Genomic DNA, 23849 nt, shown 5'->3' with positions numbered 1-23849 from the left:
AGTCTGGGAAAAAGGATCTAACTAATTAAAATGTGTACAAGTTATATGAAAACTAATACAAGTGGGTATTAATAAAAAATACTTACATATGTTTATCTCTGCTGGGTCAAACTTACGCTTACGTTCTTCTTTCTGAAGTAATCCCACATCTTATTCCTCTCAGCGGTCTTCTTGGGGTGATATGTGTTGTTCAGATTTTTTTTTGATGTGATAGACCTCTCAGATGGTCACCTACTGGTGGCTATCAGCTCATGAAGTATCCCCCCCCCACATCAGACACCAGTGGATATCTTTTTATAGCCTACCTGTGGGAAAAAATGGTTATACAGTTTCCTTACTTACCCTCAGAAGATATATCTTTTATGACTCTGACTGTCCTCATTAAACATCTCTGTAATCTAAGTGTGTAAATGTTTTAGATTTTATGATCTGTTGTGGTGTCTCACCAAGTGGGTCAGGCAACGTGGCAGCACAAGATGAAACTGTGTCCCTATCAGCTGCAGACATGCACTCTGCTTTAATGGCAGAGGAAGAGCTCCTGTCTCCATCTGCAAACATTTCTGCAGTCATATGTGCCCACAGTTACCTGCCCACCCACTTTGGTGGTCTTGTGGACAATGCCCTTGTCTACATTTCAGGGTTTGTTGTCAGAAAAATTCTGAAAAGCTGTCCTGTGAGGTGTGCCGTGGAAGCCTCGTCACAGCTGCTGTCCCCTCATCCTTTGACCAGAGCTACCACCTGCTTGAAATAAATTCAAATGATCAATCAACCTTGTTTCTTTATTAAAATATAAAATTCATTCATTTATACATTTATCAATATGCCATAGCCTAGCATATGTCTTTGTTGGAGCATAATACAAAGTCTTTTAGCATGAAAGCAGTATTTTTCAATGTGTGACAGCGTCCTGTATCATAACTTCATCTCTGCCGTCTGTAATAAACCAAACCGTGTGAAAATCTGGTAAAAATTCGAGGAGTTATGATTATTGTAGTTGGGGATACACCTTCCTCAGTAGAAATAAATGCAGGGGGGCGCATTGGGGACCCATCCAAGATGGCAGCCGCGCTGATAAGTCAGCTCCAATAGGCAGCGTCAGTCTATGAGGCGTCTGTATATTATGCTCAGAACACTTATGATAGTGTTCCCTATGCAGTGACATACAGAAAGCAGTTCTGTAGAATGCTGTAGTTATTTCTAATGCTGAATATAGTACTGAAGCGTGAAATCAGTGGAATCATACATGGAATAATAGATCATTCAGCTGTATGGGCTACATATCAAAATATTAGGGGCTTAAATGACATTATTGCTGCTGTGAATCCAGAGCCTGGGCGAATGAGCTTTTAGCATTCATCTCATGATGATCCGAATTTTCATTATTTTTTCAGTCTAGGATTTGTAGAGATTTAAATTTATATTTGTTTATCAGGTGCCAATCTTTGAATTTGAACAGTTTTAACACAGACATAACTGTTAGCATGCATTTGATGTGTGAGCTCGTTTGGCTCTCAACGAAGGCGGTAGCATTTTCTCTCCCTCTCCTCCCCGTTACCTTCCCTGCTTTGCTTCTCTCGTCTCATCTATTGTCTTTTACTTTGAGAGACTCTCTCTGCACTGCTCTCCAAACTGAAACTAAAATCATGTATTTGATCGAGTGGTCTCTCAACGCAATTGACACCATCTTCTCGACGAGAAGCTTGGGTTCGGGGGAACCTGACTGCCCTGCCAGAACGTTAGCAGCTGGCTACACGATGGACGTGTGGGAGAGGTGGTCATGTGTCATGTGTCTGGCGGCTCTTTCCATGGAGGATACTGAAGATATCTACCTATTCGGAACCATAATAACAGGTCTTCTGCTGATTGGATTAGGCTTTGCCCTGGTTTATCGAAGAATTCAGAAAACGGGAACAGCTGTCCAAAGCCTCACAGGGCTGCCCGTCATGATTGAAGCAGTGGGCAGAGCGGTCAGCACTGAGACTGAGACTATTAACCGCAATATGGATAACATCACGGAGAAGCTCACAGCTTTGCAAAGGCAATGGATCAATTTAGGACCAGAATGGACCAAGAGAGTAGTTGTGTAAATTGAAGACCAAACATTCGCAATCTTATCTTCTTTTGGCTCCCCTCAACCAGCACTGGCCTCAGCCAAGGCCGCTGTTGGAACAACAACAACTCCCCCGGAGGAGCACTGCAGCGAGACGCTCTTGCGTGCCTCCACCCACTCCACAGACACCTGCTGATTGTTGACTCTGTCTGGGACCTGATCAAGGTTGTCTCCATGGCAACTTGCTGTGTATCGCTATCACAATCCTGCGGACTGAGGAACCTAGATTTGATGCCAGGCGTGGTGGCTCTCCAGGCCTACATACAAGAACTTTTACATACATACACACACACATACACACATATATACAGATATGCATTCATCCCCCCACCCCCGATCCCTCGCCTTCGTCGCTTTGTACCGCCAGTGCGACCAGCGCCGAGAATGGCTGCTGGACCGGATGGCTTCTTGTCTGCGCTGGATTACCTCGACCCTCCCCTGTTGCAAAGTTGTGTGTTATGCTGTATTGATTATGTGCTTTTGTTGCCGAGGTGTTTTTCCTGTTCTCACACTGTACTCCCAAAGGAGCATAGTCTGGGGGTTATTTTTTCTCTCCTCCCCTCCCTCATGTTATGCTGTATTTGTTCCTCAATTCCCTGTCTTCCTGTCCTGTCTACCACCTTGTCATATTGTATGTATGTTGTGTATATGTATGTATGTATGGACAGGTTGATGGCTAATTTCGCTGGTACTTGTGACTAGTGACAATAAAGGGCTACTAAAGAAGGTCAGCTTTATCCTGAAATGTTAAAGTGACACACTGGGAAGTGCTAAATATAAGAAATGTACCAGCGGAAAATATTTCATCAGGTGGACAAAGAGTAAAACGCCCCCATGAACGTAAAAGCCCTTTCCTTCTCAAGCTGAAGGAAATGTAAATTAACACGCAAACAATCCTTTAAGCTGTGCTGCCATTCTTGATTGTACGAAGTATAGGACCCAGCAGAAGAAAGTCCATTACTCTTCAGCAATATTAAAGTAAAGGACATTTGAGTCATTTAACATTTAATTATTGCAGGTTTGCATCATATTCTGAGTTTTCACTTCACTGTTTGAGTAATCCGTGTTCACCTACAGTAGCCATCATGTCACAAAGGTCTTGTTGAGAGCATCCTCACTAGCGGTATCAGTGTGGTGTGGTAACACCCCCCCGGGCCGAGAGGAAGTCACTGCGACGAGTCATAAAAACCACAGAGAGGGTCATTGGTTCTAACCTCCCCTCCATGGACACAATATATACTCTACGGTGCAGGAGGAACACTAAGAGCATTCTCAGGGATAAACATCACCCAGCTTATACTCTGTTCAAGGATACAGTCTGAGACATCGCAGGCCTGTGAGTATTCCTGCTCACAAGACCTGATGGTATAATAGCTACTGGACCAGGACATTAAGGAGGGATCCTCGTCCACCATTGACTTTGAACAGCTAACATGTTACCCTACATTCCCATTTCTATGGACACTTAAAACAAAGGTGCTAAATTATTACAGTTTTATTTTAAGTGTAATATTATTCTATTTTTAATACAGTTTGTGTATGTGTATGCATGTTTATGCTTGATTTGAATTCCAATGTACTTGTACTGAAATGTTCTTGGGCAGATGGCAATAAAACTAAAACTAAACTATGTTCACATGGCGCACACACCAGTCAATGAATGGGAAAACAAAGTAACTTGCATTACTTATTTGAAAAAGTAACTCCGATATTTTCTAGTAAATTAAAAAAATAATGCGTTACTTTACCAGTTACTTGGAAAAGGTAATCTGATTACTGTAACCCGTGTTATTTGTAATGCGTTACCCCAACATTGTTTATGGATGTGTTTGTATTCCTTCAGATTGTCCACATCACAGATGAAGCACTAGAATACACCTGTAGTATATTCAACCATGTGCAAGAGTGAACCTGATCAGAGAAGATACCATTAATCCCAAAACTTAAGAGACTGCTTTTTAATTTGAGCATGGACTGAAACTTAGTTCAAGAATGTTCATTAATTCAGCTCAAAAGCAAAAACAAACTGAAAAAAAGCCAACCACAGACATATTTGAGAGCAAGATGACACGCACCAAAAGCTGAGCTTGACTTTTACACATTAAGCACGTACTGCTTTTATTGTACAATTCACCTTTAACAAACGTTTAGAGCATCTCCGATGACTAAAACACAAGCTGTATTCTTTTGAAATAAGTGAATGTATATTTTCTTGCTGCAAAAAACTTTCCATGAATGCAGTAATGTATCAAAAGCTTGCAAAATATCCAAACAGAAATATCACAATTTATCAACAACATTTTAACCAGGCAAGGATTTCTGTAGAAGATCTGTACAAGCTTTGGCTGCTGTTTACAGTCTTTCAACAACCAGCAGAGAGCTTAAAGTGCTATCCGTCAGGACCCACCCACTGTTGTCTTTCATCTTTAGTTTAGTCAATCAGAGCTGTACAACTAGAAGGGGCCGTGCAGCACGAAACGGCACGCATGCTCAGGCGTTAGAAAACCTCGAGGTCGGTTGAGTTGTACACGACAGGGTTGTCCTCTGTGCCCAGCGCAGCCTCTGGCGGGCCCTCGGGGGCAGACTCCGGCGGGGCCTCCTCCAGAGAGCCCAGGGCCTCTTCAGTGTCACTGGCAAACGTTTCTCGCGAGACGTCGTCATCCTCCTCGAGGTTGAGCGTGTTGATGGCCTGCTTCATCTTCTTTGCTACTATTCGCGTCCGTCGCTTCTTAGCTGCTCTTTTGTTGTTGTATTCTTTCTGGTTCTCCTCATGAAAGATCTCCTGTACGAAGAAAACATGCAAAGAAACATTTCTGAGATCTGAATGTATTGAGGAGGAGGTAAACATGCAAATAAACGGCAGTGTCAGCTTCAGACAGCAGGCCTTTCGAGACGGTGTGAGACCGGGAGTTTGAGCAGAGCCGCTAAACCACAGTGAGGCGATAAGCTCCGCCCAACAAACCCTTAACCCCACCCACCACTGATCTCTTTAGGAGCTTTCGACGGAGGAACACTTTTATATACTGCTTAATACAGCGCCATCTTTTCAAGAATAAAGTTCAACATAATCATATACTACTTAAACACTAATAAAGTGGGGGTATATGTGCTTTTATCAGTGTTGTATGATAAACGTGACTCAATACAACAGTGCAACTACAGTAAAAAACCTTTTACCGTCCTAAAATCACAGATTTCTGGCCATTATTGGAATGGAAAAGGTTAGAATAAACCCGAAACACACGTGATGGTTGTCATGCAGTGAATCTGGCCAATCGTGAAACAGTTGTGTCGTCATCAGCGCTCTGCAGTCGCTCTGGACAGTCAGCCGGCAGCTCTCGAAACACTCTTGCGGTACTTTGATGTGACGTGGCGTCGTCGCTGTCTCAAGTTGGACAAAATTTCTAACTGCTTCAAGTCAGATTGGGATCGGTCTGCTCAGTGCTGCATGAAGTTGAACGCACCTATTAATCCGACAAGCTCCGCCCAACAAAAGTTAAACCCCACCCACCACTGATCTCATTAAAGGGGACCTATTATGCAAAATTCACTTTCACATGTTGTTTGGACATCAATGTGTGTTGGCAGTGTGTGTACACAACCACCCTATAATGATAAAAACCCACTCACTCTTTTTTTTTTTTAAATCCCAGTGTAATAAGCAGTGTCTCCCAACTACCTGTTTTCAGCATTGCTGCTAATGTGACGTCACATTAGCCACAGGCCCCGCCCACAAAAGTTGACAGACACTGCTGTTATAACTTAGAACCGCCCGATCGAGTTCACAGCGAGTTGTCATTGCTGCACTGACGAGAAGAGAATGTCTCCCAAGCGTTTTAGGTGTATGGATCCACACAGCTCTCTCCATTTACTCCCGAAATCTGAGCCGCTGAAGACGAGGGGGTTAATTTTGTTTTTGAAGAAAATGCTCCCTCAACTCTACCGAAATTCGTATATGTCTGCGCAAATCATTTTACACCGGACTGCTTTGTGAATGAGGGTCAGTATACAGCAGGTTTTGTACAAAAGCTGCTCCTGAAGGATGGAGCAGTGCCAGCTGTTTGTGATCCAGCTACACCTCCAGAAGAAGCATCACGCGTTAGTTTTCCAAATGGTCTTCTGAAAGAGCTTCTTGGCTCTCTGTAAGGCTAATGTTGCTAAAGCTACCATTGTCTGTCTGTTTTCACTGATGCTGCCTTCACGTGCTACCAGAATGATTGTGAAAAGGAAAGTGGGAACTAAAATTGCACATGAAAGCAATGTGAAGTCGATCAATGACTATTGGGTCTTATAAAGTTTGTAGGGCACCATGAGTTATTTTTTATCACGCCGTGCTCCCGTCTGTTTTTTTCATGATGTGAATTTTTTTTTTTTTTGGTTATTTTGAGTTAAAACTTCACATACACACTCTGGGGACATCAGAGACTTATTTTACATCTTGTGAAAGGGGCATAACAGGTCCCATTTAAGCAGCAACAAACGTTTAACCCCAAACACCAGTGATCTCAATAGGTGCGTTTGACTTCATGTGGCGCTGCGCAGACCGATCGGCGGCTGACTTGAAGCAGTGCATGTCGGTTACACATTTTGTCAGATTTGAGACGGCGCCGATGCCACATCACTGTCACGTGTGTCATCAAAGTACCGCAAAAGTGTTTCGAGAGCAGCCGGCTGGCGCAGTTTCTCCGGAGCGACTGCAGGAGCGCTGATGACGACACAGCTGTTTCACGATCGGCCAGATTCACCGCATGACAACCATCACGTGTGATTCTAACATCTTCAATTCCAATACTGCTCACAAATCTGTGTTTTCAGAACAGTAAAAGCTTTTTTACTCTAGTCGCAATGTTATATTGAGTCACGTTAGTGTCCAACTTGACATCTCCACTTTCAATTCCACCCCCGACTGCAAGTGGCTACTCTCGCGATCGGTCTGCGCAGCGCTAAGCTGGTAAGCTCCACCCAACAAATGCTTAACCCCACCCACCACTGATCTCATTAAACCGATAAGCTCCGCCCAACAAATGCTTAACCCCACCCACCACTGATCTCATTAAAGCGATAAGCTCTGCAGTAATTTTATTGTGAGGCAGCTCTGCGGATTAAGTGTTCTTGAAGACTTGAGGACATGTTTACATTTACATTTAGTCATTTAGCAGACGCTTTTATCCAAAGCGACTTACAAATGAGGACAATGGAAGCAATCAAAATCAACAAAAGAGCAATGATATATAAGTGCTATAATAAGTCTCAGTTAGCCTAAACGCAGTATACGTAGCAAGGGCTTTTAAATAATATAATAAATAAAAAGAAAACAGATAGAATAGAAAAAGAATAGAGCAAGCTAGTGAGAGAGGTCTTTTTTTATAATTGTATAATAAATGAAAAGAAAACAGATAGAATACAAAAAGATTAGAAAGGTAGTGTTAGTTTTTTTTAAGAATATATTTAGAATAGAGAGTGCTAGAGTTAGAGGGTCAAATAAAGATGGAAGAGATGTGTTTTAAGCATATTATTGGAGTTGGCTAAGGACTCAGCTGCTGGGATTGAGAGCTCATTCCACCAGGAGGGAACATTTAATTTAAAAGTCCGTAAAAGTGACTTTGTGCTTCTTTGGGATGAACAATCAAGCGATGTTCACTTGCAGAACGCAAGCTTCTAGAGGCACATAAGTCTGAAGTAATGAATTTAGGTAAAGGGGTGCAGAGCCAGTGGTGGTTTTGTATGCAAACATCAATGCCTTGAATTTTTATGCGAGCAGCTATTGGTAGTCAGTGCGTGGTGATAAATAGAGGTGTGACGTGTATTCTTTTCGTCTCATTAAAAATTAATCTTGCTGCCGCAGTATGGATTAATTGTAGAGGTTTGATAGAACTGGCTGGAAGACCTGCCAAGAGAGCACTGCAATAGTCCAGCCTGGACAGAACAAGAGCTTGAACAAGGAGTTGTGCAGCATGTTCTGAAAGAAAGGGCCTGATCTTCTTGATGTTCAAACACATTCAACATGTTGAGAAAAGAACAGAAAGACGTGTTGATGAAAACCCATGAGTGTTGACGCACCTTCACCTGTCCATCAGAGATGCTGGGTGTGTTCTTCAGTAAGTTCAGATACACTCCACCCGGTGTCCGTCTCCTGCTGCCATCCTGCAGGAAAGACAAACAAACAAATATGCTATGCTATTCATTTTTGTAAAAACACCAATAACAGCAAAACTTGTTTTAATGATGTTGATCTCTATGAAGAATTTCAGTCAGGTTTCAGGCCCCATCATAGCACAGAAACTGCACTTGTTAAAATTACAAATGACTTGCTTCTTGCGTCAGACCAAGGCTGCATCTCATTGCTAGTTTTACTTGATCTTAGTGCTGCGTTCGACACCATAGATCACGACATACTCATAGATAGATTACAAAACTATACAGGTATCCAAGGGCAGGCTTTAAGATGGTTTAGATCCTACCTGTCCAATCGCTACCACTTTGTTTATTTAAATGGGGATTCATCTCATTTATCACCACTAAAATATGGAGTGCCACAAGGATCTGTCCTAGGTCCTCTGCTATTTTCAGTATACATGTTGCCCCTTGGTAATATCATTAGAAAATACGGGATTTCGTTTCCACTGTTATGCTGATGATACTCAACTATATATCTCAACAAGACCAGATGAAACTTCTAAACTATCTAAGCTAACAGAGTGTGTTAAAAATGTAAAAGATTGGATGACCAATAATTTTTCTCCAATTAAATTCAGATAAGACAGAGATATTACTTATTGGACCAAAAAACAGTACACAGAATCTCGTAGATTACAATTTGCAATTAGACGGCTGTACTGTTACTTCCTCTACCATCAAAAATCTGGGTGTTATATTAGACAGTAACTTGTCTTTTGAAAATCATATTTCCCATGTTACAAAAACAGCATTTTTCCATCTTCGAAACATTGCCAAACTACGAAACATGTTACCTGTTTCTGATGCAGAAAAGCTAGTTCATGCGTTCATGACCTCTAGACTGGACTATTGTAAAGCACTGCTAGGTGGTTGCCCCGCATCTTCAATAAACAAGCTACAGGTAGTCCAAAATGCAGCGGCTAGAGTCCTTACCAGGTCAAGGTAATATGTCAAAAAAAAATATGTTTTTATTTCTCTGATTTTGCTGTCTATTAAGTTCCATATCAGTTACAAAATATTATTACTTACTTATAATGCCCTTAATGGTTTAGCTCCTGCTTACCTAACTAGTCTTCTACCACGCTACAACCCATCACGCTCCCTAAGGTCACAAAACACTGGACTTTTGATAGTACCTAGGATAGCAAAGTCCACTAAAGGAGGTAGAGCTTTTTCACATTTGGCTCCCAAACTCTGGAATAGCCTTCCTGATAATGTTCGGGGTTCAGACACACTTCCTCTGTTTAAATCTAGATTAAAAACACACCTCTTTGGCCAAGCATTCAAATAATGCTCCTCATAATTTTGGACTGCAGTTATATCTGATCAAATGCACATTATTATTCTTTAACTTGGGTTAAACTAATTAATTTTACTTGGCTGGAACAGCAGCTACACTAATTATGTCTCTATTTGTTTCTCTGTTTTGTAACTAGGATTTACACAAGCTTCAGTCTGGATCCAGAACACCTGAGAGGAGATGATGCCAACCCCTCAGAGGACCTCAGATGATGCTAACCCAGAGACAACATACAGAACTACCACATTTTGCCATAAGTTTGATTGCATAATTGCTGTTAATAGTGTTCATCATCTGTTTACGTCTTTCATTGATTTTTCCGAACATTTCTGCCGTATGCACATGAACTGACAGTCACCACTGATACGCTACTACTAAATATTGTAGAAACTTAATTTAATGTAAAGTTGCTTTGCAATGATTTGTATCGTAAAAAGCGCTATACAAATAAACTTGAATTGAATTGAATAATTGATGTGCAATGATTGTTTTGACTGTTTTGATATGCAAGGCATCATGCACAGTCAGCCCTTCTTCCGCCGGCACATTCTATCAGAATCAACGTTCCTGTGGATAAAATGATCATAATCCTTTATGGACGATTCCACTGGGCTGGTTTTGGTTGCCTATTACTGTTATTATTTTATTTTATTTTTTTAAGTTATGTAATATTATACATAATATATTCAGTTTCTCACACAGTGTGATCACTTCACAAGATATTGTCAGGAGCCCCAAGTATCTATTTATTAGTAATGTATCAAGCTGCTGTTGTAGTGATGGCAAACTTTAATCACGGTGATATTTCCATCTAGTGTGAACTGTCCCTCCATTTGTGTGTCTACAAATATATTTTGCAGAATAATGATCAAATGTTATGATTAAATAGTAAGCATATGTTAAAAGCAGAATATTATGGCTCTCTCTATGCACACATTAGTGTGTTTATTTATTATTTTTGACAAACGGAACCAGCTCTGAAAAGCCAATCCTCAGTTCCAAACTCTTTCGTATGTCCTGAAATCTGGATGGGTTTGTGAGGTAGTTGTGGCCATACCACGGTGTAGAGACCTCCAGTCTGTTCAATGGTTGCCGTCTCTGACAGCAGCTCGATGGCTTTCTTCTTTCCTATCACTCGCACCACTCGCTCTATCAGATCCTTCTTCGGCTCCATGAGTCTTTAACAGAGCAAACAAAGGCAGCATGATATAACAGCTGTGCAGGAACTCAAGATCATTTCACACAACAACCTCCAGTTACTGTAGAAGAGATATATATAGATATATATATATATATGGGATCTACTGGTTTGTAATGTTTTTAAAGAACTCTCTTATACTCATCAAGGCTGATTTGATTTTTTTTTTTACTGTAATTTATTTCTGTGATGTGCAGCTGTATTTTCAGCATCATTACAGCATCATTACTCTTCAGTGTCACATGATCTTCAGAAATCATTCTAATATGATGATTTGCTGCTCAATAAACATTTCTGATTATTATTAATGTTAAAAACAGTTTTGCTTCTTTTCTTTTTTTTGAACCCGTGATCCTTTTTTTTCTTTTAAAGAATCTTTGATGAAAAGTAGTAAAAGTAGTAAAAAAAGATGAATTTATTCATTTTGTCAAAATGTAAATCTTTAAAGTACAGCCTTGAGCGTGAGAGACGCACACACACTACACACACACACATCTGTTCACTTTTTAAAATGAGGAACATAAAAATGGCATTCGTTTTTTATTTCATATCTTTCCTGCCTAGAGTATTTCACACAACATAGCATACATACACATTATATATACATCGGGGGTGTTGAATTAATCGTTGCATCGCGATGCAGCCGTGGATGATTCTACACTGATGCAGTAATAGACCATAATCAATTATAGTCTATGACATCATTCTGGTCACACAGGTATTAAAAATGCACACTCTATTTTTAACTCTGAGCTTGGGTTTTCCTCACATATAACACGTGTGTGCTAGAGTAGAGCAGGCTTCACTGTGAGACACGTGTCCTTGAGATGTGCTTCATTCCTGCTGTTTGGAGAGCAGGACGTGTTAGATGCACTGACAGACTCACACCTGAGCTTCGTGTCTGCTGGTCCTGAAGCTGCGGTTAAATGCACTTTCATGATATGATATTGATGTAAACACAGTGAGTAATGTTTTCAGAGCAGGACAAAATATCTGAAGTGTGGAAATAGATCTGTGCATTAGTGTGAATGCAGACTGTTAAAGCTGCCAGTGTCTGTGATCTCATCAGTAATAATCAAACAGCAATAATGCTGAGGAAAAAGAAGAACCCATAACTATGATTGTCTGTAAACTCTCGATACTGAACGTGCTTTTTGTTTATCACTTGTAATTGTCTTTACCTCCCTTTATTACTTTATATCTGCTTGCATGTTGTGAAGCTATATTCACTTTTAATTCTTATCCTTCATTCAGAACATGTGTGTTTTTCCTGACCTGTGAGCGATCTCATCCACCACTCTCTCGTCAGAGTCGTCCTCTCTGAGCTGGTACCGGCCCCTCAGGTCCATCTCGGCCCGCGGGCCCAGCCTCTCCTTAGCAGGCCGCTTCCTCTTCAGACAGCTCTTCTGCTGCATGTAGCCCTCCAGCTCCCCGTCCAGCGCGCTCCTCAAGCCCTCCTGCTCCTCCTCGCGCTCCTTCTCCATCATCTTGCGGGCCAGCACGTAGTTATAGGTCTCGCTCTGGCGACTGCTCATGCTGACGCTGCCCTCCATCCCCATGATGCCCAGCTCAGCGGCCACAGACTCCTGGCTCTGCTCCTGCACCACGGAGCCCCAGATGTTGTTGACCCTGCGTCCGGAGGGAGCGCTGGAGCTGCGGAGCCGCTTCTGTCTCCAGGGCACGGCCTCGTCTTCAGACGCAGAGCCGCTGTCGCTGGAGTCTGTGTTCTTCAGGCTGCGGTATCCAGAGACGGACGCAGAGCTCAGAGACGGACCTGTCCTCTGAAAATATGACACCTGCAACAGCGAGGATCAAAACTGATGATTTTCTCCATGAATAACTGACCGAATGTACAGAACACTAGTGTCTTCAGCAGACAGAAACAGTCTGAAGTCAGTTATCTCTATCCTCTGCTGCAGTGTGTCTGAAGGAAACATCAGTTAATGTTATTAATACAGTGAGGTGTTTGTGCTGCACACAGAGATGTGATCTGATCATCATCAGTCTGTCTGGAGTCACATGAAAAAACAGAACAAACTGAGACAGACTCAATCCAGAAGAACTGTGTCTCCGAGACGCTTCAAGAGACCCCCTGCGAAGCTGCAGAGCTGGTGAAGTTTGAGGCACTTATGTAAAAAATGCTGTAAAATTAGGATGCTGTCAAAAATAAATTTTGGTTTCAATTATTTTTTTCAATAATAAGATTTTTTTTTTTTTTTCTCATTTAACTTCTATGAACTGAATAAAATCATCATGGTAGAGCTACGGCTGTGCAAAAAATCGTATGTGATTTTCATGCGCATCTCATCAGTAAAGACGCTCCTGTGATTAGTAGTATATCTCCAGCACGTGCGTTCAGATCAGGGTTGCCAGGTTTACACAACAAATCCTGCCCAGTTGCTTCTCAAAACTAGCCCAATCGCGTTTCCAGGAGGTTCCCCGATAAAAAATTGCATCCCGGGGTTAAAATATACATTTTATGGCAGGGTTGCCTTGGTAAAAAACACATTTTAGGGGCTAAATATCACGTTATTGGTATTGGGGTGAGCATGAAGAACAACCGCAGACTTGGCAACACCGGTTCAGGTGGAGCGGCATTTACTGCACAGAGCCATAGTCCACCGACAAGCTACACAAAATAGATTTTAAAATCGCAGGCGATTCTTTGTCGATTAACTTCTATGAACTGAATGAAATCATCATTTGGGGGAGCATGCTCTGTGTTTAAAGCAGAGTTTCTCAGGAGCTTCGCAGGAAGGTTCCTTGAAGAGTCTCTGAGACACAGTTCTTCTGGATTGAGTCTGTCTCAGTTTGTTCTGTTTCTTCATGTGACTCCAGACACACTGATGATGATCAGATCACATCTCTGAGTGCAGCACAAACACCCTACTGCAGTATTAACATTAACTGATGTTTCCTTCAGACGGTTTCTGTCTGCTTTAGACACTAGTGTTCTGACTCTTTCAGCCAGCGCTGTGTGTGTTGCTGGCAACAAAATAAAAACAAGAGGCCTTTACAAGATGAAGACAGTTTGTTTACGAGCAGGACCGTGTTACTGAAGCGGTTTATACACGCAGCACGAGTCACTGGAGATCCGAGCAGCCACACACTATCACTATCTCTCTCACACACACACACCTGTACTCGCTCCTCCTGGTCTGACTCCAGCTCTCCGTCCTCCAGCTCCGCCATTCTATCTTCATCGCCCGCCATTTCTCACAGCCGGATGTGACGCGCACATATTTACTGCCGCGTCCGCGTCCATATGAGGGCGCTCACAGGACGAGTGCAGAATGAATGGAGGTCAATGGCGGTATACCCCTCAAAATCCACTTTTCTCAGGATATAATTTTTTTTGTCCAGTAATTTGAATGTTGTATTCGAAAGGAGATGCAAAGAAATTACACATTGCTGGGTGTTAGATATTTTAGAGCCACTTATTTGCTTTAAAAAGTCTTTTAACATGTCAATGACGTCATCCGTTATACGTTCATTAGCAGAATGCTAGCGTGTTATGGGCAACAACAACTCAACCTGTAAGAAATCGAAAGGACATAAGTACTCGTTCATTCAACTTTCGACCTATAACCCATGTTGAACTTGCAAAACCTACAATCAGATCTGAGATTTCTCAACGGCAATCGGGTGAAAGGGACTAATTTAGCCGTCTAGCCCCATAGACTCCCATTCATTTTGCACTCATGGCGATCGCCCCCAGTGGAACTCTGGTGGAACTGCAACCAAAGTTCGGTACAATAGGACTTAATAGAGAGTGGAAAGGCTCTCCGTAGATGGGCTCTGGCCGCGTCAGCGACGAGGGCCACTCTGATTGGGCGCGTCCTCTTCTTCTGCTGCTTCAGTCCTGTTGTTCTGGCGGGTTCACTAACCTCCCATTCCACTACACCCTTCTTAATCCCGCTTTTCCTGATTCTCCCATTATGTTTTTCCTCTGTTCTTCATATTGTCTGCAAACAATAAGCACGTGTTCCATAGTTTCATAAACATGACAATAATCGCAAAAACAAAGACCGCTGCCGCACTAGAATCTATAGTGTACTGCTCAGAGGACTGCGTGCTGTTCTTCAGAAACATCATCACTCTCTCAGTCTCCAGACGAGGCTCTTTCTTTCAGATACTGACACTTTAATGTTTATTTTCTTCTGTCCTTCGTCGGTTTTGGTGTTTTACAGTAGTGCTGCGGTCTAATGCTTCCAGTCTCAGCCCTTCTTCTGAAATGAATCAAATATTTCTTCCTCTCTCATTATTCACACACTCTAGCATATGTTTTACTGTATACTCTACCAGACCGGTTTCTCACATCTCATGCCTTTATTTAGGTTTAATGTCCAGTCCTCAGTCTTTTCCTACACTAGACGGATATTTCAGATACACCTCGTGACATGAAGACCTTTATTAACTGTGTTTGGAACGGACTCTGTTGTGCCTCGCTTTATTGTGTCGTCTAATATTTGGGACATTATTTCTGGGACACTTTGATAGGCATTATTTGTCTCGTGGTCTTATTCTTTCCCAGTTCTGCTGTTCTCTCTCTGTACTGAGACACTAATGGAAGAGCTGCCCACTGTTCTCTTCTATTCCTGAGCTTTCACCTTTATTAAGGCACACTGATGTTGTTTCTATCACTGCCTCTTATGATGATCATTAAATCCCCACACCACTTCACGTTACTACAGGTGTGTCCCTATATCTCAGGACCTCTAGTCCTTTACATGCATGAGTGGTTCCCCAAACTGGCAGTGCAGTACATGACAACCATCTGTGCATGGTTTAAGTTATGTGATTCACTTACAACAAAACAAAACAAAAGATTTGCTTTGGTCTCCAGCATCTTTTTTTCTAGCACTGTATAATGAAATTGGGTGAGCTCAGTGCTCAGACTGAGATGTCCTTTGAGGGAGCTTGATGACGTGGCAGCCTCACTAGTGTGCATCTTCAAGCTGAGAAGCACTATCAAGTCCCAGCTGTGCTTTGAATGCAGCTGTTCAAAGGCATGCGTGTGAAAGTGTGCATGTGCTTTGAATGCAGCTGTTCAAAGGCATGCGTGTGAATGTGTGGGTTTGTTGTTAAATAAGATAAAGCACGCATCTATTATAACTACATGATGTCTGTTGCGATGTTTAAGGTTTGGTAGTTTAGTAAGTTATAGCATCCCATTTTTTTAAATGGCTTATTATCATTTCTTAAGAGACAAATGTATTGTTTTTTGTGTATGAACAAATAGTACTTTATCATTTATATCATTTTCCTTTAACCATTTTCTTACATTTTCCTTTAAATGTAAGTTTTAAGTTTTATTAGCTTGCACACAAAGCTAATCTCAAAGTCAAACCATTAAAACACACAACATTTGCGAATAGCCTTAATACCTTCTACTCCAGATTTGACATCACTGATTATTCAGCCGTCCTGCAATACTTAACGCTCTCCCACTACCGACACTCCTCCCTTTACAGAGGTGGATGTTCGACAGGCTGAGTAGGTGTAAAACAAGGCCATGGGGCCGGACGGCATCCCTGCCATTTGTTACTGTTCTGTATTTCCATAATGGGTACGTACAGCACGGTACTGATTAAGAAACCCCGTCCATCAGTGTCCCTACAGACCAGTTTGCTCTCACCACCCATAGCAAGCAATTTGAAAAACGATTCTGATCTTGTCAACCTGTCAAAAAGACAAAAGCCTAGTAAAGCCAAACGGAGGATGCTGTTGGTATTCCCTCCTACCATTACGTCTGATCGTCTATTTTAAAAAACTACGTAATCAACGTTGTCATTGCATCCATTGTTCACAGTTTCTTCCCAGGAGGCATTTGTATGGCACCGGACCCTCAGGCTGTGTCCCTCTCTCCCTTTCTTTACACACTGGTAATGGACATATTAACACATTACTGCAGTCCTCAACATTACCTAGTTCTGCTTACCACGGTAAATACACTGGTGCACAGACAAATCTATGACTGGACAACATCGGATCTCCAGATGGCAACAATAGAACAGGTTGAGAAATTCAAATATTGTCACCCTTTTTGTGTACTATCACATAAAGGGACACATAAACGCTCCAACAGCGTCTTATTCTACGAAAATTAAGTTCCCTTTACATTGCCCCTTTCCTTTATTAACCATTCTGTTTCTTACCAGTGGGTTTTTACACCATGCTGTCAGTTTTCATAGCTTTAAATACACTCCCCTTTAAGAACTTGACAGAGCAATAGCTTGCACACACGCAAGCACCCCCCTCAACTAATCTCAAGATACAGGACCCTAACATTCAAAAAAGGTTTGTACCATCTTAATTTCCCAGGCATTTACACAAATATTTACATTGTACATGTATGTAATATGTGTTTTTTTTTTTTTTTTTTTTTTTTTTTTTTTTGCCAGTTGCATCTGTATATAATATGTGAGAACAAAGAGAATGGACAATAATTTATCTATCTATCTATCTCAAAAAAAATTAAACCCAGTTTATATTAATTTACAAATAAATGCATCATAAATTATGTAGAGAATGTTATTTTAATAAATTAAATATTTTTAAAGATGGGCTTAACTGGTACTGTGCCACAAAACACACAAGCTAACCTTGAATGAAAAAAAAAACATACAATATTTTAATGTGGGCACAATCAAAATGACTATGATGTATAGTCCACAGTATATTTAAGTTCCATGCATGTTTTTGTAAACATTTTTAAAGGAAAACATTGTCTTTTTTCACCATTACTCACTGTGGGGAGCCCACTTTATGTTTTTCAGTAAGGAATCCCTCTAATTACAAACTTTGATCAATTTTCTGAGTGAAAGTGTTTAATAACAGTTCTTTGTGTGCTTTTACCTTACTAACCTTTTTACCTTAACTTACTTATTACACAGAGGCCTGCAAATCACAAACTGTTTAGCACCATTAACAGATGCCTGCCAATGTGTATCATTTGTTTTCAGCGAGAAAATGACAAAAACAAAACTACAACACCTGTCCAAAACTCATAGAGGCATGTTGCCTTTACCATGAGGGCACAGTAAGAAACTTGTCTGTATGAGCCAAACAGTCTGGAGTGGACAGAAAGTGTTTGAGGGAGAGAGTGAAGGCCAGGATCGGAGCTGAATGTTATGAGCGCTGGCAAACATTAGTGAAATGATTCTGTTTAAATATTTCGCTCTCACTGAATAAATATAACAATGTTTTACTTCTTTAAAATCAATAAATGTTAATATTTTTGTGAATCAGTCATGATGTGGGCTTAGATGTGCTGAAGTACTGATTGATCATATGCACGATTACGTCCTGGTTTTAGATTAGCCAGCTCAGTCATTTCCAGTCAACTGTACTGCTGTACTGAGCGCCCTTTTCTCTACATAATACATTCACAATCTGAAGAAAAGTTTTGTTTGTCTAAGATGACCAAACGTCCACGTATACCATTTCCATTAATCATGAATTAATCCAGAACCTGTTAAATCGTGCCACGAGTCATTGGAGACGGAATGAGTCTTCTGACGAGCCGATGTCAAAATAGAGCTGTGCATTACGTGATTCAGACCAACAAAACTACAGGATAAAACTTAAACAATGTAGTAATTAAATTAAATCTAAACATTGACGTGAATTTAAATTGTATTTATGTACAAGTCAAGTCAAGTCATCTTTATTTATATAGCGCTTTAAACAAAAAAGATTACGTCAAAGCAACTGAACAACATTAATTAGGAAAACAGTGTTTCAATAATGCAACATGACAGTTTAAAGCAGTTCATCATTGAATTCAGTGATGTCATCATGCAGCTCAGTTCAGTTTAAAAGTTATCTGTGCAATATCTATGAGAAAACACCTGACCTTCAGTTTAAATAGTATCTGTGCACACTTACTCTAATAATTTTATTAACTTTTCCTCAGAACACAGTATTTAAACTCTATATTTATGAGTTCTACTAAATGAGACATGTTTGTGCACTGGGGTATTGATAAAATGCGATATCTGTGTCCCTGCAGCACAGAAGCAGTCATCAGTAGCACAGGGATATTTGTAGCAATAGACAACAATACATTGTATGGGTCACAATTATACATTTCTCTTTTATGACAAAAATCATTAGGATTATTCATTAGGATATTAAGTGAAGATATTTTGTTAATTTCCCACATTAAAACTTAATTTTTGATTAGTAATATGCATTGCTAAGAACTTAATTTGGACAACTTTAAAGATGATTTTCTCAATATTTAGATTTTTTTGCACCCTCAGATTCCAGATTTTCAAATAGTTGTATCTCAGACAAATATTGTCATCTTAACAAACCACACATCAATGGAGAGATTATTTATTTATATTTTTTTTGATGATAAGATTGCATGTTTTTTAATAGTGGTTTCGTGTATTTGAAGGGGGTGAGTCGCTCGCTGACCAATCAGAAGCGCCGTACGCACGTGACCGCGGACGGCATGCGCGTGTCTCTCGGCCGCGTGCGTCAGTTGTTCACCATGCAGCGCGTGCTGACGCAGAACGTGGCACGGCTCTTAGCTCTGAGCTTGAGGACTAAACTGTCGCCGAGTGTCAGAGCCGCGGCGGTAAACATGTCGACGCTGCTCGTTAACCGTCCGCAGTACAGCTGGCTGAGAGAGCTGGGCCTCGGAGAGGACAACGACGGCGTGTATAACGGCTGCTGGGGCGGCCAGGGACAGGTAAGAGGATCACAGGCGCGCGCTAAATATAGCAGCCCGCGGAGACACACACACCGCTGCTTCTCTTGTGTTAGTGTATACACTTGTGGCTCCGAGTAAAGTTCACAGCGCTAGTTAAGGCTGCTGGTTAAAGTTTGTTAACCTGCTTCCTCACTCATGACTTCTGGACAGCTATAGTGTTTATTTTTTTTTCTGTATAAGGTGCATATTGTTACATGTATCTTGGGTACTTCACGATCCGATTCCGATTCTGATTCTGGGAGTCCCGATCCGATTCCACAACGATTCTTGATCTACACCCCCCCCCCCCCCCCCCAATTAATTCTTCTGCTGTGCAAATACATCTTTACAACTTTACATCTTAAACAAAATTCCAGTTATATGCTTTTTGTTTATAGTTGGAATCTCTGTATGTCAGTACTTCCATCTTAAAAATAGGGGTGTGAATCTTCACTGGTTTCACAATACAATTCAATTATGATTATCATTATCAAGTCAATATCACAATGCGTCACATTCTCAGTTTTCAGTATTACTGCACATGGCTACATTTTCATATAAATTTTTAAATCTAATTTATTTTGTGCAAAATTAACTTTATTATTTTTATTATTATTATATAAGCACAACAGGCTATATTTTAAAACAATTACTTATTTAAAATAAGAGTTCTTTAAGTGTCCGAAAGTTTACAGACAATAGTTGAGCATTTTTAGTTTTTTCCTTAGCATTATTGGCGTTTGATTATTACTGATGAGATCATATAGACACTGGCAGCTTTAACAGGATGCATTCACACTAATGCACAGATCTATTTTGATATCAGATTTTTTATCCTGCTCTGAAAACATAATTGACTGTGTGTACATCAGTTTCATATAAAAGTATTCGAAAGTGCAAGTGCATTTAACCGCAGCCCCTATTCTTGCGCACACACGTGCCGTCTGCGGGAAATTAAACAAGCTCAGAATCGATTCAGAATCGTTGAAGAGAGAATTATGATGCATCAGAAAAACTATTTTTTTCTCCCACCTCTAGTAACAACTGTAACACTTTATTTTAAGGTGTCCTTGTTACACATGTACTTACTATTATAATAACAATAAGTTATGCATAATTGCATGCAAGTAACCCTAAGACAAATCCTAACCATATAGTAAGTACATAAATATTATTATTTAGTACTTGAACGTATAATTAGATTATAACAGTATCATACCGTGGGGTTTTAGTCAGGGCCTTCAGTAAGCAACTGTAAACTACATAACCTTTCAGATCTATCTTAAACATCTCTGTAACCGCTAACACAGCCATATGCATGTTATGCCGCACACAGGCTCTCAACAATTTCAACAGTAGGCTAGATTGGGGTGGGTTAAATGCAGAGGAAATTTCCCTACATGGATCAGTAGAAGTAATCCACCAATACACAGGTCACTATGAACATTCACGTCACTCTAAAATGATGACGCGCCCACAGCAGCAAATTGTACCAAAGCATTATCAACCATCACATACACCTCCATAACAATGTGCATGAATCAATACTCGTCAAATCATAAAGCACTCACCTGCCAAATAAATAACAGTGTCAAGGTCCAGGAAAGTATGAAAAGCATCGTCAGAATCTTCTGTGTCATCTGCGCTGCGCTGATGCACTGTTGTCTTTCAAATCAAAGCGTAAATACACGTAAACAACGTATCCTTGTGGTGCGGCTGATTCAGAAGAGTGTACGCCGCGTTTTTGATTATTTGATTTGTCATAATGGCACTAGGCTGATTTGGGAGAGACACAGAGGAGAGGAATTGTTGAATAAAGTTGTTATTTTTGTTTTTTCTTCATGTACAAAAAGTTTTCATTTTGGGATGGAGTATCCCTTTAAGCGTTTTATTTATGAAGCTCTACAGTAATTTTACATTTATTGAAGTGGTACCATTATGGTCAGGTTTAGGATTAAGGATGGGTTTGGTATAGTGTTGGGCAATATCGTCATATCACCAGCCCGTGAGATCGCCGATTCACGATATTAACTCTCTGTACTTATCATAGGCTATTTCATAACTATGTGGTGTTTTAAACCACGCGGGCACTCGAGAGAGAACCTATGAAAGCACCAATAATCGAAATAATATACTTTCAAACATGATAAATATATCTATAGAAAGCTTTAAATGATTACTTAATGAAATAAAACAAATTAAAAACAATACCTCTTTCATTATAATCATAATCTGTAAAGATGCACTTCTGTCTAAAGGTGTGTCTAATGAGAGGGTGAGTCAGGATCAGCAACTTGCGACACAGACTCAGAAAACACTAGTTTATTAATAAATAATTCAGATATCTAATTACTATTTCCCCCTGTCACATTTATGGTAATTACTTCTGTCGATGCTTTGCGACAAGCTTGAGCCTGTTGCGTGTATTTGAATGGAGAACTGTTCAGCTGCGCTGCTGCTGCGGGACACTAAACACCGTCGAGCCGCTCTTGACAGTCGCAGTAGCACGGATCTCGTGTTGTTTCCACCAGTGCGGCAATTTTTTTTTCATCACTAATTGATGGATGTCTAAAATATAAAAGTAAGGAGAAGTCTAAAACAGGCGGGAGGCCCGGCCCGCATCTGAACTACGACGTGAAAATTATCCCGAAGCCCGGATCGAGGGCTGAAAAAAGTTGGGGTCCGTCGGGCTCGGGCTGAAATGCAGGGCTCTAGTGTCTGTTGTTGAACCACAGGGAGACTTTCAGAGTGGTGGAGACTTTTTTTTTTTCTTGATCGGCTGCTGCGACCCGATTTATTTTTTGTCGCACCATTGAGAAATTAGGTTGCATGTGCTCTAGAGCCCTGTCAATAAACATAGTTAATATTAAGAGACTTACATTTTAGACACAATATTGACTAACAGGAATAGTTCTAAAGATCACAGCTGTGGTCTTTAGTTACTGAATAATTTACTGTTTTTAAACAAATCAATGTGAGTCAATGATTCAGTGACCAGTTCATAAATTATCAACCATGAATCAGCCGTTTTAACAAATTTGGTTGAATGAATGACTCTACGACTCTGATTAAGACTACTTGCGGTCTAGTTTCATATGTAGTTTTTGAATTGTAAATTTTGATTTTCAGCCAACATAATGATTTGTAAATTGCCCGACAGTTCCAGCCATTTGTAAATGGAAAAAAAAAAAAAAACAGACATTGTTCATGCAGTAATTTTGCAATGTAAATGCATTCATGCTTCCTCTGAGCTTCATTGAACATTTTGTGTTTGTGCATTTAAGTGGATGCAAACATTTAGTAAGTTTAGGAAAAAATAACATTTACAAACGCAAACATTTGGTTAGAATTGGGTTTAAATGAAGATGCAAACGTTATAATAAAGCATTGGCAGAATGCGTTTTGTTTGCAGAGTTGTCTTTTGTATGTCTGTAGTTGTTTTTTCCTGGAAGGATGTTCTGTGTACAGGACACTGTTTAATGCATTCTCTGTTTCGTACAGGTGGTCACTTCAGATTTTATTTGTACAATTTCCTGGAAGGATGTTCTGTGTACAGGACAATGTTTTGTTTTTTTTCTTTTTATTAAATGGTTGTTTATTGCACATTAAAAAAGTGTTGATCCTTCCCTGAGCCTAATTGTTTTTTTTAAAAGGGGGACATGTGGGAGTATGTGGGGGACGTTAAGGAAGGAAAAGGTTGTGTGGAGTGTGTGGGCAGATGTAAGCTTTTATATTGTCAAGTACTGAGTAAGCTTCAACGGACACACATGATGTTATTTCATTACTGGATCTTCAGATTTTATTTGTAACTTTCTCAATCCAGTTTATGTAACCATTCTGCTTCTGATTAACTGGTTAGGGAGAAGGTCAAACGAAGTTCTTTAAAGTTTATGATTATGATTAACTGGTTAGGGAGAATGTTGATGGAAGAGTTTGAAGTTATTTAATGAATTAACATTTAATCATGTTAGGAACCACAACGGCTGTTTACATACACAATTTTTGTTTCATTTGGACAATTCATGATATGATCCTGATCGGGTTTTAAAATGTTTTTTGAATATTTAATTTTTGTTTCATTTGGACAATTCATTCCAATTAAGCCGTGCTGTCTTTTATAAGCATTTGTCTGTGGATGTCACTGCACACGGGCAGTCCCATTCTTGATCCTATCAAAAAAGGGATAATTTAACCCTTTCAGTCAATAACCATAATTCCTCCTGAACACTTCTTCACACGTCATCCAGGTTCCTGCTCCAAAGAGAGGTGAAATCGTCCGGCAGATCGGGGACGCTTTAAGAGGGAAGATCAAAGCTCTGGGCAGCTTGGTAAGATGGCGTTGAGGCAGCTGTAAATCATC

The 23849-nt window shown here is 40.4% G+C and overlaps 2 protein-coding genes across 2 annotated transcripts in view; one reads left to right on the top strand and one right to left on the bottom strand.

Moving 5' to 3' along the window:
- Window positions 1-4053: 4053 nt before the first annotated feature.
- On the bottom strand, window positions 4054-14077 carry phax (phosphorylated adaptor for RNA export). The gene is made up of 5 exons (XM_042732072.1): window positions 13924-14077; window positions 12061-12581; window positions 10645-10765; window positions 8171-8254; window positions 4054-4892 (listed from the first exon to the last, which is right to left on the bottom strand). The coding sequence occupies exons 1-5, from the start codon at window positions 13996-13998 to the stop codon at window positions 4608-4610; spliced, it is 1086 nt and encodes a 361-aa protein (XP_042588006.1). The 5' UTR covers window positions 13999-14077; the 3' UTR covers window positions 4054-4607.
- A 5168-nt stretch (window positions 14078-19245) lies between these two features.
- Window positions 19246-23849, top strand: part of aldh7a1 (aldehyde dehydrogenase 7 family, member A1) — a 29537-nt gene continuing 24933 nt past the window's right edge. Inside the window, exons 1-4 of the mRNA XM_042731955.1 lie at window positions 19246-19489; window positions 22991-23037; window positions 23143-23209; window positions 23737-23817. Of these exons, the coding sequence (XP_042587889.1) occupies window positions 19250-19489; window positions 22991-23037; window positions 23143-23209; window positions 23737-23817 (435 nt within the window). The 5' untranslated portion in view covers window positions 19246-19249. The remainder of the gene's footprint in view (window positions 19490-22990; window positions 23038-23142; window positions 23210-23736; window positions 23818-23849) is intronic.

This window comes from Cyprinus carpio, chromosome B10, assembly GCF_018340385.1.
Source record: "Cyprinus carpio isolate SPL01 chromosome B10, ASM1834038v1, whole genome shotgun sequence".
NCBI classification, from domain to species: domain Eukaryota; kingdom Metazoa; phylum Chordata; class Actinopteri; order Cypriniformes; family Cyprinidae; genus Cyprinus; species Cyprinus carpio.
Note: the sequence above shows the minus strand (reverse complement) of the source record. Positions and strands in the feature narration are given on the sequence as shown.

What these genes read in the sequence shown, in the direction of transcription:
- phax (XM_042732072.1), bottom strand. Translation starts at nt 13,998, where the DNA reads ATGGCGGGCGATGAAGATAGAATGGCGGAGCTGGAGGACGGAGAGCTG. An exon ending in ACCAGGAGGAGCGAGTACAG is followed by an intron (nt 12,582 to 13,923) that starts GTGTGTGTGTGT and finishes TCGCTGTTGCAG; the next exon opens with GTGTCATATTTTCAGAGGAC. An exon ending in TCTCTGATGGACAGGTGAAG is followed by an intron (nt 4,893 to 8,170) that starts GTGCGTCAACAC and finishes TTCTTCGTACAG; the next exon opens with GAGATCTTTCATGAGGAGAA.